This window comes from Trachinotus anak, unplaced genomic scaffold (genome assembly GCF_046630095.1).
Source record: "Trachinotus anak isolate AG129_WGS33_773 ecotype Australia unplaced genomic scaffold, CSIRO_AGI_Tana_v1 ptg000005l, whole genome shotgun sequence".
NCBI classification, from domain to species: Eukaryota; Metazoa; Chordata; class Actinopteri; order Carangiformes; family Carangidae; genus Trachinotus; species Trachinotus anak.
In genome coordinates this window covers 9,863,296-9,880,323 of record NW_027273856.1, presented here as the reverse complement: position 1 = coordinate 9,880,323, position 17,028 = coordinate 9,863,296, and the positions used below count along the sequence as shown (strand labels likewise).

General features: G+C 39.2%; 1 protein-coding gene across 4 annotated transcripts in view; it reads left to right on the top strand.

Annotated features, from left to right (window-relative positions):
* Positions 1 to 17,028, top strand: part of pde5ab (phosphodiesterase 5A, cGMP-specific, b) — a 104,034-nt gene that overhangs the window by 32,115 nt on the left and 54,891 nt on the right. For 2 of the 4 annotated variants that reach the window (XM_071478298.1, XM_071478297.1), the window contains exons 1-4: positions 5,732 to 6,022; positions 9,143 to 9,659; positions 10,301 to 10,474; positions 16,801 to 16,890. In XM_071478298.1, coding sequence (XP_071334399.1) covers positions 5,925 to 6,022; positions 9,143 to 9,659; positions 10,301 to 10,474; positions 16,801 to 16,890 — 879 coding nt within the window. In that variant the 5' untranslated portion in view covers positions 5,732 to 5,924. Of the gene's footprint in view, positions 1 to 5,731; positions 6,023 to 9,142; positions 9,660 to 10,300; positions 10,475 to 16,800; positions 16,891 to 17,028 lie in introns of those variants that run through there. The other 2 variants (XM_071478299.1, XM_071478300.1) reach the window with 1 other exon arrangement.

The following is a 17,028-nucleotide window of genomic DNA, read 5'->3' as shown; positions in this document are numbered from 1 at the left end:
TTACCTCTATTGAAACATTCTAAATACATTAGATGTTTAAAGAAATGATGTTTTATAGAATTTATACAGACTATAGCCACTCAGTGAGTTTTTTAGCACATGCCCACAATTGAATTTTCTGATCCTTGTGAAATAGGACACAGCTGTGGCTCAGAAGTTAAAGTAGGTTGTCAACTAATCAGTGTGTGTGTGTGTGTGTGTGTGTGTGTGTGTGTGTGTGTTTGTTAGAGAGGTGCTATGTATAGAATAAGTGCTGTATGAGTGTGTGTGTGTGTGTGAATGGGTGAATGTGAACTGCACTGTGAGTGGTCATTAACACTAGTGAGGTGTTATATACAGTCCATTCCTTTTGCTGGTAGCTTGATGAGCTGTATCCTTGCAGATACAGTATCTGCTGTTATTTGTGTTTAGTTTTGTTGTGGTGAAATTGATAGAAAACAGAAAGCTGTATTGGTGTTGCATCCATTGCAATTCCAATACCCTGTCAGAGGGTAGTGGTCAATGGCATGAATTCTTGTGTCAAAATAAGACTCTCCTCCAAAACAGCATATGCCCAAAAACAACTTTGTAGCCTTAGAAAATATGACTCGATCAGAAGCAGCAGAACGTCAGACTGGGGGACAATTATTTCCTTCCTGTTTCCTACCAAAAAAAGGTTTCTTTTAACCATGACCTTGATCATTCCATAAACCAAGTACTTATTTTAACCCAAACCACCTTCTCTCCATAACCCTAACCAAGGCGTTTTGGGCCTTGGTTAGTTGCAAACGTAAAAACCTAAAAGTTTTACATTTGCAACAGTGATATTTTGTCCTGCTGATAGAAGGTGTCATATCAGAAAACACATATACATGATATCTTACTGTGGAGGGCAGTTACAACTGGTGAATTCTGCTGTTCTGATGTTGGTTTAAGTTTACCAAAGTTGAACTTTGAGATTTGAAAGCAGATTTCCTTCAGCATCACAAGCAAATTCACCTATCATACTGGTTCTGGAAAAATGAAGTGATTTAAGTTCATAATTTTGCTGTTATAAATTCTGGTACGACAGAGGTCTCATGATGTTTATGTCTTTTTTTAAAGGCTCTTCCACCTTAAAAAGACCAGTGTTGTGATTTTAAGTATTGAAACTTGGTACAAGAATTCAAGTTTTAATTCCAAAAAATCATTGTTGTAAATTATGTTGGACTTTTATGCCATGCACCTAAACACCACTTATTTCCACTCACAAGCCCACATACACCATGCAAATACTCTCATCAGTCAGTCTGTCAGAAAAAGCTTTCAACTGTGTCAGCTCTGATCTGACCACAGGTTATGAACAGAGAGGAGAAGAGGGGAGGAGGGGGACACTCACAATGTCTGTTGCAAATGAATAACACAGCAAAGACAGTTGTAGTGTGAAAAGTGTTGTAGATTTCAACTGCACAACAGCTGATAGCAAAGACAGTAAGGTCAGCAATGCTTGTAATTCAGTATCCATGCTGCATCACCACTGATAGTCATGACAAGTTTGTGCCCGTCCAGACTACAACTCAACCCTGGAGATTTCAAACCAAAATGGGGCCAGCAGTATTTCAAAAAGTCTCAGTTTTAAGGGCTTGAAAACTCTGGAGTAGTAGCCTACATTTACAACAGGTGTAAACATAGCAAAAGAGGTGCATTTTAAATCCAAAAGTAGTAAGTCACTGAAGTCACTGAGTTTTGTTGTAGTCTACATGAGTAGGTAATAAACATTAACCGAATTTGCAAAAGACTCGATATAGACATTCATGATTCCCAGAAGATGTATCTTGAATGTTGAAATCCTCAGCTGTGCTTTGTTTAGTGATACTTCAAATATTAGCATGCTGTATTTAACTAAGATAATAGTAACACGGATGGTAACCTGTCAGTAAACTGATATTAGGATTTAAAGCTCCCATTACATGCCCATTTTTGCACAATATGACACAGTTCCTTGATGTTTCAATTAAGTATATGTGACATATTTTTGCCAAAATACCAAACGGATAAAAAACTACAGCTGTATTTCAACCCTGTCAAGGGAGCCCTATTCACAGCAGTCTGTTTGAGGGCCAGTTTAAGGGTTAATGTAGAAATTCTAATGAGCCACTGTTTACCCCACCCCTTTTTCTGCAGGACAGCATGGATGAGAAAGGATACACTAAATAGCCTATAATAGAGTTGTCACACTAACGCATGCAGCAAAATGATGAAAAACTGTTGACTGGAAATGTCATAACGTTAGCAATTTGCATTTATGAATACAATATGCTACAACTAAGCAACAGTTTGCACGAAGGCTCGTATGAGTTTGTTTGAGAGTTTTGCAGTGTTCTGGCCCAGGTTAGTGAACGAATCAGATGAAAAGTGATTGGCACATCCCAACAGATGTTTGCCAAGACTTTCTGGTACATTGCCGCCGGTTTGTTTTGAGCTAATTGATGAAGTCTGCTAAACCTAAACTGGTGCATTTCTTGTTGTTGTGCTGGAAATGTTTTCTACTTTCTTTTTGTCCATACTTCTTCATACTTCTATTTTCCATGAAAATATTTAGGGATGGAAATACAGTAAAAGTAGAATAATTTTTTTTTAAAAGTCTTTTTCTAGTCTTTTCTTTGAGGAATGTGTGGAGCAATTAAGAAGCTACTATAGTCCGTGTGTGAGCAAAAAAATGACATAAAGGACATACAATGTTAAACTGAAGTATCTTGAAAGAGACAATTCAAAGCAAAGCGCCACAGGGAGACAGTGCACAGATCACAAGAAGAGAGAAAAAGATGCATCTGTTTGCGTGTCCCCCTCCCTCTCAGTCTCACCGTTAGACTGACTATAGTCTATAGTCTATTGTCTCTGATAGGCTGTCTGTGCTGTGGGAGTGAAGGAAGGCTTGGAGGGGGTTGGGATGCTGCTGCTGGTGCGTCACCCCTGGGACGACCAGCCACCATCTGCTGGTAAGATAACACCACTGGTGGGGCCAAGTGTCCAGCTAGGAGGACACTGGAGACCAGCAGAGCAAGTGCAGACACACAGGCTAAAAGCCATTAGACTTCATCAATAAAAGCTGGGCTCCCCCAGCTTTGTAATTCACAGATATTTGTTAATTACTGCTGAGGTTTATTGTGAATTGTGCATTTGAAATTAGAAGGCTGGGGTCACATAAGATGTATAAATTAATGATTTAAGTTAAGTTGTGAAGATTTGCCCTTGAGGGATTTCTTCAATTTCCTCATATTTATTTCATCTGTAAATGTCAACTAGTGACAGCTGTTGAAAGCCGATAGAGATGATAATTTGTATTTAGAATATATAGATATTTAGATTTAGGATCTATTCAGTGTTGAATATTTAATGTCTAAAAGGAATTCAGTGTTTCTCCAAATACCTGCCAGTGTAAAAACAAGTCTTTGGTACAGGATTTTGACACATTTCTCACAGTAAATATTGTTGTTTGCGTCTGCTATTTATTGGAGTGTGAGAAGCCATCTGCATCTTTCTGGGGAAGTCATTACTGCAGATGCTATGCAGCTGGTATAAATCAGCATTGTATAAACTAAATATCTAAATAGAAATGAATAAAAAAAAAATCATTGTTATTGTTTAAAAAATGATGCATCATGGTGTAAAAGCCAAGACAAATCAGTATATAATCGTCTGCCTGTCGCCTGGACATGTGATAGTTTGATGGTGGGAAGGCAGGAAGAGTGAGGCCACTTTAGGCCATAAACTCTAAATGTCCTTACTATGAACTCTTTAATAGCTTGTGACTGATGCCATATTGTTTGCATTACATCCTTCAATATTTACAGAGATTTTGGTGTAACTCAGTTATGATTATAATTTCCTGTAATATTATTAAGTTGATACTATTGGGACCCATTAGGGTCAGGTTGTGGTAATGTTTGGTGAAATTCTCTATTCTCTTTGGCAACCTTCTGATGTTCTTCCAGAGAAGATTATTTCAGGTTGCTCTGATGCAGTAGTCTACTGAAAGAACATAAACTTACTTTATATCTTTGACAACAGCAAATCTTTCCTTGGGGAATGTGGGAAAGTTGCTTTTTAATTCAATTTTCAATTCAATTTTATTTGTATAGTGCCAAATCATAATATACATTATCTCAAGGCACTTTACTGGGTAGGGTAAAGACCTTACTTTGTTACAGAGAAAAACCCAACCGTTCCCACAAAGAGCAAGCGCTTGGTGACAGGGGGGAGGAAAAACTCCCTTTTAACAGGAAGAAACCTCCACCAGAACTGGACTCAGGCTGGGCAGTCGTCTGCCTCGACCGGTTGGGTTTAGGAGGAGAAAAAAAAGGGGGGTGGAGAGGATCTTCCCATAACAATATGGGAAGATCTTCCTAACATTCCCAGAACATTTCCCCAGAGATTGTTGTTGGTTATGGAGACTTTGTGTAGGATACTTTATGGTGAGAACATGAGAGAACATTTTAAATGAATCCATTAATTTTAAAGGGAGAAAGAGTTGGAGAAAGATAAGCTAGATAGATTATCACCCGTCAACCTAGAGTATATCTAACTGTCTAGAACGCAACATATATAACATATATAACATATAACATATATAACACAAGTAATAAATTAAATTGGATGAAGCTTCTCACATGAATTTATTTGTACAAAAGATTGACTGTATGCCCCACAAGATATTTACTTTAAAGGTGTATGCCACTCCTATATGTCATATAGTGATCTCATCAAGATTATCTTACTGTGGGTTAGTCAATAAACACTTTAACAGCAAGACTTAGTGACAAACTTGGGATTTGAAAGTCATGGGTACCAAGCGGGGAGGATCTAACAAAGACACTAATGAACTGCATTATGGGAAATCTAGGATCCAGCACATTTGGAGCCAGAACCAGACTAGATATGAGAATATCTTAGTCTCTGTTGGTTTGATTGTGACCATTAATCTTTTAACATGTATACAAAGTCCACACCCCCAATTTGTTTTATCACTTTTCAAACTTGTAGTCTTCAGAACTGCTGACTCAAGTGACATCACTTGAGGACTTGAAGCTACAATCTGGTGCTGTGCATCAAATGGTGACATTCATGATATAGCTGTACACAGCACAAAAACAAAACATTTATCAGACTTCACTAAGCTCCTTCTGAAACACTAAAGGCTCAACTACTTTTTTTCACATGCAATAATACTCTGCAACACATGGAAAAAGGAAACACAATGTGTAAAATCACTGGGATCATGACCCAATTTTGCAGTTTGAAATTAATTTACAGTATTACATACCTGATTTATTACATACTATTGTCCTTTATATAATCTAGCAGCATAAAGATAAATCTATTTACACTTCATGTCAATAAAATTAATTTAATGCAAAAGAAACAAAAAAACGAACCAAAAAAAAAAACAACCAAAAAAACAACAACAAAAAACAAAGACAATACAAAAAACAAAAACAAAACAACAATATACTAACCATTGGTAGGCTAGTTTAAAAACCGCTTCAAAAAGCATTATATTTGTTTTCCTATATCATCAGTTGCCTTTATTACCATATGGACCACACCATATAATAGTCTGTCCTATAAGGTAACCTGATATACCTTGTATATTAAGAACGTACTGTATGTCTGTATATTGTTTTGTATATTTGTGGCGTCCTTTATCATGGGAGAGAGGGGGTAATTCGCTCTCTCTCCCTCTCTCTCTCTCTCTCCCTCCATTCCTCCAACAGTCGCTCCACCAAGTAGGAAGGGCTCAGTCACCGCTTTATGATCCGCGCGCACCGACCGAGCGGTCCGCGAGCTGCCCTCTCTCTGAGCCGCTGTCTTTCTCCGGACACATTATTCGGTACCGGATTCTCCGCGTATACATGTAGACGGTAACCGGAGCTCACAGTGGGAGACTCTGTTGTCGCCTTTGCGTCATGGAGGACTGCTGTTCCGTAGAAAGCGAGAGGATGGAAGCGTGGCTGGACGACCACTTGGAGTTCACCCACTCCTACTTTATCAGGAAGGCGTCAAGGTAAAAGCGGACGGAGTGGAGAGGAGGGGAGGGAGCATTAAACATTGAACCTGAATTACTCTGTTTATGTGCAGCCTGGTGAATGTGAGTGTAGTTTCCTGTGGGATTCTCAGTAAATAAACCCAGTTTGCTTTTGTGTAAAGTCCAACGGCCAATCACAAACCGTTTAATTTTCTCTGTTAGTTTAGATTGTTTTTATTACAGGTATCACTTTACCTCTCTATTAAAGACAGGAAGTCTATGTAACCCTGCACTGATCATATCTAAGAGTAAACATCCTCTGCAGCTGAGGTCTGTATCAGGTCCATTATGGCCTGTGGGCTCTTGTCCCTGCTCAGGTGGTCTACCTGCAGAGCTGTGGAAGTCACAGAGCTGCTACACTGCACTGTAGTGATTCACACCATCTGTCTGCACACAGTCGGTTCCTCAGAAGCTCAGCTCTATTTCATTTCACCATTCAATTCATAATCAGTAACAGCTCTGAGAGTTGCACAGGCCCCTTTAAACATTAACTTTTACTGCTGTTTAATTCTCAGCGTTCTGTTGAATAGATCCTTGGTGATAATTATACAGGCTTCCCTCATATGTGCCTGTGCCATAAATGACAATACTTTCTTCTGCTGTAACCTCCTCCTTTTAGACCTAGGAAAGCATTTCTAGGGCCAATTAGCCATTTAATTTGATAGCTTAACACAAATTACAAATCAGTCTTTCTCAAGCAGTATCTATATAAGGTATTTATTTACAACAGGCATATCTGGGTATTTCATCAGCTTGGTGGCACTTCATCAGGACACTCAAGGTCTGTTTGTTTTAGTGACAAACCCCTTCAGACCCATTTATCCACTTAAACCACCATAGCAACTTCACTTTGTCCCCTTTTTATCCAGCAGTAACAAAATAGACAAAATATTTTCCATGAAAAGCGTTGTCAGAGGAGATATTTTTTTCCTCCCCTGCTGTTTTGGATGGCATTACCAAAGCAAAAAAGTTGATGGGCTCTGCATAAGAGGTTTGCACACATCAACCATTCTGCCGTTCGGGTTGAGAAGCATTTCTTAGAGAGGTATTGATTTAGCCACTCCTCCCCTGGATACATTAGGGTCAGCTCTGTAGGGAGTAAGGAGGACTCAACCTGACTGGCTCTGACATACTGCACTCAGATAACAGCCCGTTCTCTGTGGCTCTCAAAGTTTTATTTGCCTGGCTCCAGGCCTAAGATACCATGGTTAATTTCATGGCCAGTGCCTTTTGCTGTCTTCTCCTGGTTTGGGCCTTCCACTCAGGTGAAAAACACCAGAAGGAGTCACATGACCTTCATGACTTGTTTGAAAACTAGAGCGGAAGCAGAGAATTGTGCTTGAAAATATGTGTGACTAGTTTGTAGGGGCTGATTATACAATGTGTTGGCTGATTAGAGAGCTTCTCCATAATCACATCCAATCTACTCTTCACACACAAACATACACCCTGTCTGACACACACACACACACACACACACACACACTCACATTAGATTTGTTCCAGTTAATATCCACATTGGACATGTGAAGGGGCTATAGCACACACAGGCTAAGTAAAACAGTTCTTCACAGACTACATTCACTTTTATTGCCCATCTCATTTATATTTCATCAACAAAAATGAGATCCATTCTTACATTTCTTTTTAATAATTTCCAGCGGTGAAATTTTTTATTTCCCCACATTTGCTGTATTGTTGTCATCACTGCAAAGAGATGTTGTTCTTTGTTGTTACGGTTTAGCTTGCAGCAGATTGTTCTCTTTAGTAAAACATTTTCAGATGTAAATGATGTGCAGAAGCAAAAGAGATCTGTCTCTCCAACAGGAGGATTAATTGGAGAAGGTAGTTTTAATTTTTAGTAAAAATGTTTCTATGAAAGGCAATTTTTCAAAGTGTTTGTTTTTGTAATACTCATTTCAGCCACAAGATGCTGTGAAATGCTTTTGCCGAAGCCCTGAGAAGCAAGTGAATTTTTTTTTTCAGGATGTTTCTCTCTGTGGCTCTGTTCCTCTGTGTGCCTGTCATTCAGGGTGCACATGACAGTGTGAAGCTCCTGCACTTGAGAGAAGTTTGGATTTGAAACCCAGTATCCTGGATTTACGTCCTTTGTAACCCACAGATCCTCGTATATATATATATATATATATATATATATATATATATATATATATATATAATTTTAAAAAATCACTTACCTGAGGGCTTTAGCAGGTTAAGTTTTCCTGATCTCAAGCTAATTGTTTTACTTCCCTGATATTGGTATATCTTTGGGTTTAAACTTAAGAATAAGTGAGAATTGTACCTTTGAACAAATAAATAACCCATTCTTTCTCTTATAAATGAAAAGTTGCAGTTAAAAGTAGTACAATATGGTATAACTTGGTGATGTTGAAAGCCTTGCTTGGTCTGGTATGATCATGGTAGCTTGTTTTGGCTAATGTTTGCAAAATTTACATAGGAAGTGTTCATGCATTATTCCAGGGTGGTTAGCCCTTGTACCTTGTAAAACTAGATACACTTAAATAGTGTATGAATCATTAGCTGAAATCATGACTGGTATGAAACACCAAAATTTGGAGAATTTTCAGATTTTATTGAGTCTAATGGCTCAAATTCTTATAATACAAAGAGTCATATCAGGTTGTTTGTGACACATTTGTTAACTCTTTCTGTGATGATTGTGTCATTGTGACCGTGTCTCTGAATGATGACTTCTTTAAAGCAACTGACTTGAGAATCTTGGTAAATGAAGGGAAATTCACCTTGCCATTGTTGCACGACAGCCTGCCTTTCCACTTTCCACTTTTCCACTCCAAATTCTATTATTACATTATCCTTTTATCATCATATTAAGGCCAGGTCACATATTAAGATGGTTGGGCCAATATATCACCACTGATTGGACCAAGGTTGTGTATGTTGGTGGAAATTGTCATTATATAAGGACTCTTCAATAATAAGTTGTGTTAAATAAACTACATGTAATCTGATACTTTAACCCACAGTACATTTGTGATTGTTACTGTAACAGCTGTACAGTGTCTTCTAGTACAGTATGTCAAAGCATCTGATACGGTTTCTTCTCCATTTGGACAGGGAGATGGTTAATGCCTGGTTTGCTGAGCGTGTCCACACCATCCAGCCATCAGCCTCCAAAGAAAATCCTTCACAGCAGCGGGCTCACCAGTCCTCAACAGATCCTGTTCCCTCCTCCACCCTCAGCCTTCTGGACAACCGTTGCCCTTCCCCAGCCACGGTCCCCAGCCCAGCCCCCGGTACCCCGACTCGCAAAATCTCAGCATCAGAGTTTGACCGCCCGCTTAGACCCATCGTAGTTAAAGACTCTGAGGGCTCTCTGACATTTCTGAGCGACGCTGACCGTGAAATTGTCCCTGTCCGGGGCTCAGTGATGGGTGAGGGTAGTGTTGTTGGGGGCAGTGGTAATGGAGGAGGACGCAGCGAGGCAGGTAGTGGCAGTGGGGGTGACCGATGCGCCAGGCTGTTGGAGCTGGTGAAGGACGTGTCAAGTCATCTGGATGTGACAGCACTCTGCCACAAGATCTTTCTCCACATCAATGAGCTGATTGCTGCAGACCGCTACTCACTGTTCCTGGTAGGAATGGAGGGGCTGAGGATCAAACTGTAATTCTGGAGCACTGTGATCAGCCATAGGAGGACGAATGCAATGTCTAACATGTTAGCAAACAGCTTCTAATTTACACATCCAGATGAAACAGAGTAAAATTAGCTTGTATTTAGAGTTGTTTCTGTCCACCTGATGAATTTAAGTTTAACAGGCCTTTGGCCCTACAAATTACATATTATTTATGTGCTTTCTTATATGATATGTGACTTTTAAACATTTTACTTATGTCTGGAAAACGTCTGGAAAAGCTAAAATGCCCTGAAGAGCTGAGTGAAATTGCAGAATTGAGCAATAATTCTCTTTGAATTAGTCACCTTCACATTACATCCTTTGATCAATTGATGTAAAAATATGAACTAGTGCAACTTTAATTTACTTGGTATTAGTATTAATTTTCTTTTTCTCTGTTGCATGACTCAACTTGCTCTCTTACCTTACCTGATTCTCTAGTTTTCCTTTTTAGTACAGTAAGGAGCATAATCATATAATGTATAACATGTCATTTCCACCCTGTTTATCTAGTTCCCAGTGTAAATTCATTCTTGTCTGTGTGTGTGTGTGTGTGTGTGTGTGTGTGTGTGTGTGTGTGTGTGTGTGTGTGGTCCCAGGTGGGTGAGGACAGCTCCAACAGAAAGTTCTTGGTTAGCCGGTTGTTTGATGTAGCTGAAGGATCCACACTGGAAGAATCCTCCAGTAGCTGCATCCGGCTGGAGTGGAACAAGGGCATTGTGGGACACGTAGCCGCAACAGGCCAGGCACTCAATATCAAGAACGCATACGAGGTGAGGATTTCACCTGTCTCCTTTTCTTTATATTATAAGGAACAGTGTAGATGTTAGCAAAGCCTATAACGTGGTGGTGTGCTTTGTGTACATTTGTGTGTCTGTTGAAACAGGCTTGTGTTTGCTTTGGGGTATATATGATGGTTCATACTGACAGAGCAGACCTGAGGGAGTGGTAGGGGGCTCAAAGAAGGGCAAGTAGGTTGAAGTCCTCCTCTGGAGGATTCATCTTCACCACACACACACACAAACACACACACACACACACACACACACACACACACACACACACACACACTGCAGCTGCAGTCTCTGGTGACAATTTGACCATTGACAGTTTCAGCGTGTTGATCGTGTATTGATCAGGTTTCAATATAATACTGCTCTCCCACTTCGATCAATGATCAAACCAATCTGACTAATCTGTCACCAATAACATGTTCACAGAAAAAAAGAAAGATTACACTTTAAAGGAATACTTCAAAATACACTTTTTCACTTAAAGAGAAACAGCAACCGTACCTTTAAAATACACTTGTCCAAAGTTTAAAATATCAGCACATACAAATAAAATCAAATTGAACTGAACTGAATTAACAAACAGACATAAGATTGAGATCAATCCGAACATTTCAGTCACAGAAAGAAGGGAAATAACAGTGTTTCATTAGAATTTTAACTTTCCCCACACTGTCACACACAGGACAGGTTGACAGACAAACAACCATTCATGTGCATGGGCAATTGTAGAGTCACTATTTAATCTAACCATGTCTTGGACTGTGAGAGGAAGCCTAAGTACCTGGCGGAAACACAGAGAGGCCCCTGGTGAACCTTCTTGCTGTGAGGCAACAGTGCTAACCACTGCACCATCCTTGTTTACATGTGATTTACACTTCTACACTATTATTAAAATATTAGCTTTACTTTTTTCATAAACTGCCAACCACATCTATATTTACAGTGTTAATTTGAGATCATATTAAGTATAATATGTGGGGTTTGTATGTATTTTTATTTAAACCTTGAAGTCAGGGAATGGTGAACCTGTGGCATAGGCAGAGCCAGGATTCACAGGAATCAAATAACACGAGACAAAACACCAGCAGAACGTGAGATTTGGTCATAGCGTTAGTACCACGCTGGCAATCTGAATGGTCTGTACGAATTTCAGGTGAGAAGGTGAATTTGGCAGGAGAAGGAACTGGATTGCCACACCCAGGCAGACACACCCAGCCACACACACACAAACACATATAAAACTCATTACATTGCAATTTTGTTGTCAGGGGGTATCAGGAATCAGCACTTGGCATATCATTGAGCAATTCATGCATTAAAGGATTGGTGCAGCCAAATGAATGTGCTGCAATGTAAATAGAAGAAACTTATGAAGTTGTGTGTTTTGAATATGTGAATCTAGCAAATCATGCTGTGAGAGTTTGGCCTTAAATTTCTGACACTGTCAAATTTAGATTTAAATGGATGTTGCTGGATGTGTGTCATAGTACGATATGACCACTGTTTTGGATTAACACCACATTTCTCTCATGATTGTCAAATTTGTCAAAATCACAGTGTGCGGATGGACCTTAAATCTAAATTTGTGTTACTAGACAGTAGAGCCTGTGGCCTTGGAATCACCAAATATTAACAGCCAACAACTACATGCTTTTATACGAAAATAGACTCTTTGTTTGAAACAAATAAGAGGTTATAATTTATGCTTCCATGAAAGTATCTTCAGAAAAGGTTCAAGGCTAATTATGCAGTTTGTTTTCCACAACCGAGCATCATCAGTGCCTGGCATCATTTATTTTGTGCGTGTGATTTCCTGCTGTGTACCTTCCTCCTTTGATAGCTCTGTCATCTGGTTGCCTGCTAACCACAAGATGATGATGATGATGATGATGTGAGAGAAGGAGAGAGAGAGAGAGAGAGAGAGAGAGAGAGAGAGAGAGAGAGAGAGAGAGAGAGAGAGAGAGAAGGAGTGAGGGAGAGAGACAGAGAGTGAGAAATAGTGGTCCACCAGTGTCCAAGCTTGCTTTGTGTGTGCTTGTGTGTGAGCACCTTCTAAGTGAGTGAAACAGAGGATTCAAGTGTGTTTTTGAGCATGTGTGTATGTCTGCATAAGTGTGTGAGTAATTAATACCTTTGTGAATGAATATGCATCAATAAATCAATATTAGTGTGTTGTTTAATGTTGTAGTAAGTGTGTGTGTGTGTGTGTGTGTGTGTGTGTGTGTGTGTGTGTGTGTGTGTGTGTGTGTGTGTGTGTTTGTGTTGGTGGGGGGGGTGCTTCTGCAGAACCTGATACTGCTTCCAGGAAGTCCATCTGCGTCATCTGAGGGACTCCCCAGCTCTCTGATTGGATCTTTATCTCCCCATTAGTCCGCTCAGGATTACATTGATTTCAGCAGTGCAATGACAAACACATCCCCATCTGCTTGTTTACATTAGCACAGCCCACTGTGGGCTGGACTCGTTTAGTCCTTATCAATGTCTTCACTGTTCAGCATCCATAATGCAATCTTGAGGAAAAAAATCCTGCAGGAGATTGTTTTGATGTCGTTTCAACCCACCAAATATTCTTGAATTTTGAATAATAATTGTGCATGTAAACTCTTTCTTGGTCTGAAGTGATGTTTGCTGCAGTGAAAGGAGGTTGTGGCTTGTATCAGAGTGAGTGATGTGATGTTGGAACAGGTCACGTTTTGATGAGGCATTTCACCTGAAAACTTTGTAATGGAGAATGACATACATGAAAAACCATTTGAAAGTGACGCTATACATTTAATACTATTAAAAGGTAGTTTTCAAACAATGAACAAGTTTTAAATTGTTTCTATCACTGTCTGAAATACAGGATCCACTGTTACAAAAATTACTAAAGGGCAACACACGTTGGTGGTGTCACTGAGCGTTGCATCAATTAATGTACATCAGGTGATGCTTACAATACACATTAGTCATGTCTGGGCATGTTCAAGTACAGTGTAGTGGTGAGCCAGGAACATATGCTTCTCTCTCTCGTCTCATATGACAGGGCCTGATCCATGATAACAGCCTGCTATGGATTGTTGGCCAACGTCAGACAATCACAGACACCACTGATAAAAGACCACTATTACAGTGATAATACGCCAAATAACTGCTTAAAAATCCACAACTCTCCCCAAAGTATTTTATTACAGAAATACCCTTAAAAACACTTAACACACAATAGTCCACAAAGAACACAATCTACAAATCTTTACCAGAAAGCTGAAAATTGGTGATTGTTAAAATGTCTGAACTACTTTACCACAGAAATATCATTGAAAACACTGCAATGACCACAGAGCTTCAGTTCAGTTCAGTTCAATTCAATTCAATTCAATTCAGTTCAATTCAATTCAATTCAATTCAATTCAATTCAATTCAATTCAATTCAATTCAATTCAATTCAATTCAATTCAATTCAAATCAAAATACTTTATTTGTCCCTCAAGGGACAATTTGAGGCAAAGAAGGTTTTTCTAAAAGTATTCAGCATTCAGTATTCATCCAGATCCACAACTGTCTTCGGGCACAGGAATAACATATTTGTCATTTAAGCCTTTTATTTAGTCGAATTTGCTTTCATATGACTGAACTGTGTATTTATGAATGTTGTGTGATTTGAGTTTGTCAGTAACTTGAACTTCAGGCACTGGTGCTGTTGGACTTTTACTTGCACTTCTGGACTTTAAAGTCACTTCCTGATGCAGTTTATTAACTTTTAGCATAACTTCACTCCCAGCTGAAGTTTATGAATTTGTTTCACTCTCAACTGAAGTTTTTCTGGGCTCTTGTTTCATGTTTGCTGGTTTGCTGTGTGTCTATGAGAATATGAGAACTCATGTTGTGTAAATTATGTGTCATTTAATCAAAGATATTGTCCTGCATCTCAGTGAAGGGTCAACATGGGGGAAGTAGCAGGATATTAACAAAATAAGCCATTCTGGCCCACCGCCAGAACTGGTAATGAACCGAGTCTGGAACTTGTGGTGTACGTCAGGCTTAGTTGTGGGTTGTTTTACTTGGACTACCAGTTGGACTGTGCTTCAGCTGTATTTCTCAGCCCAGACTCCGCCAAGTCTTTGCAAGACTCCATCCAGAACTGTCAGTCCATGCTGCCATGCTGATTCAGCCAGCAGATGTCGGGCCAAGTGTTTTTGTTGCGGCATTCATGATGGCAGATGCTGCTGAGCCTCTTCCCCAATCACATCTTTATTTTCACTAAATTCACAAATTATTATTATTATTTTATGTGCAATGAAGCAATAACAAAACAAGTGTAGACAAGTACCAGAATTCAAAAACAGCCAGAATAAAATGTAAAAGGTGAGACAAAAACTAACGACAAAGACAAAGGAGACAGAACAAATTGGAATACAATATGAATTAAACCTGGTGGGTCGGTGGAAGACAAGAGACGATACAGAAGTCCATCAAAGAAAAAAAAACACAGATTGACCGAGATGAAAGTGTGTGTGTGTCTCTGTGTGTGTGTAGTGTATGTCTTGTGTATGAACTTGATAATGGAGGTTGAGGGAACATAGAATGATGCTATGTGGAAACAAGATAAACATAGACACATATACATATGCCACAGATCCTCATACTGCATATGCAAACCCAAAAATGCCTCAAATGTATGGTGAAGGGAACGGAAAAAAAAGAAACAAAAAGAAAAGAAAAAAATGAAGAAGAGAGAGGAAGAAAATTAAATAAATTCATAAAATCTTATTAAGTAATTCAATCAATCGATTGATGCATGGTCTGAATGATTATATTGTTCATTTATATTTGTTGTATGTATGTGTTTGTGTATGGGTCTCAAGAGTCTCCCAGGGACAGTGACAGCAGGATGAATGCCCGATCCGGGGCCCAGAGCACATAGACAGTGGTGCAAAAGGGGCTTGAGGAAGCCCAGAGGGTGCAGAGCCCATTAACAAAACTAAACCTAATATACAGTTGCTTTATTAGCTGTGGAAGCTGATGGCTTGCTGGGTTTTTCCCTTCTCCCCCCTTTTTTTTTTTTTTTTTTTTTTAAAGTTTATGTGTCATGGCTCTGGAGATCACCAGCACTTACTAGTCCAGCATTGCAGGTAACACACATAGGGCGACCAGGGATTAGAGGCTGTATTGTGAGACTGAGTGGGATGATTGAGTGTGTGAGTGTTTAGGTGTGTAATACCAACATGTATACAATAATAATAATAATGTATATTTATTTCATTTCCTCCCTCTCCTTTCACTTTTTCTACCTAATAAAGATCTATGTAGTAGTTTTGAATGTTCTATTATTATACACTGAAAAATATATACAGTAATCAACATCATGATCATTATTCTCTAAACTATTCTATTCAATTTATAGTTTTGTTTTCATTGCCAAAATGTAATATCACCAGTAAAGCCCGATAGTTCTACACCAGTCTGCTAATGTTATCATTGTAAACTGAATTTGTAAACTGAATATGTGCCATGGAAGGATGGACAGCCTGAGAGGTGAGGCAAATCAAAGGGACAGGACTAAGATAGGGATATTAATGATAAAGGGCTGTCTCTATTATAAGCTTGTGTCTCAGCAGTTGAGGTAGATAAAGAACACTACAGTGTACAGAGCTACTAAGAACCCTAGTGTATGCACAGAAACCTTGCTATGATACAAACACAAGGAACCAATTTATCTTACCATACCAAACCAGTTTGTTTAGAGTTTCATTCTTAAATCGTTGTCGTGTTCCTTTTCTACCTATGGTTTTATACTCACATACACAAACAGTCCCCTTGAGTCTATGGTAGAGTCTAATGGTAATGGACAGAGAGAAGGCAAATGTTTAAAGGTCAGCTGGTGGGTGGGAGAGTTTCCCTCTGAATGAAACATCTCTACATCCATCAGTCCTTAAAGGACCAGTGTGCAGTATTTAGGATCTGGAAATGGAATATAATATTCACTATTGTTGTTTTCATTCATGTGTAATCACCTGGAACTCATCATCCAATCATTGTGTTTATATCAGAATCAATCTGCAGTTTTTCTGAGTATGGTTGTGCTGGTTCAAGATTAGATCTAAACTAAAGCAGCCAGTATTTGATATGTGTGGCTGTTCATGTGTTTGGTCTCTTTTAATTTGAGTTATTTAGTGTTTCAATAAGAATGCAGCAACTATATCAATAGTGAACGGCACTGAGGACACCTGAAAGCTCTGAACAGTCCAAGTATCCTGGTCTAACCATGCTATTAGTTATTACTGTTTAAGAGATGGGACTGAAATGTGTGTGTTTTGCTTCCCCAGGACCCCAGGTTCAATGCTGAGGTTGACCTGATCACAGGTTACAAAACCCAAAGTATCCTTTGTCTGCCCATCAAGAACCACAGAGACGAGGTAAGACAACACAACTTCTAAGCCTGAATGATCATGCAAGATCATAGACTGTATCAAACAGGGTTTCTGATACTGTTAGATGATCTGACAAGCACATTTTTAAAAGCATACACACAGGGCCCCTCAAGAAAGGGTCTT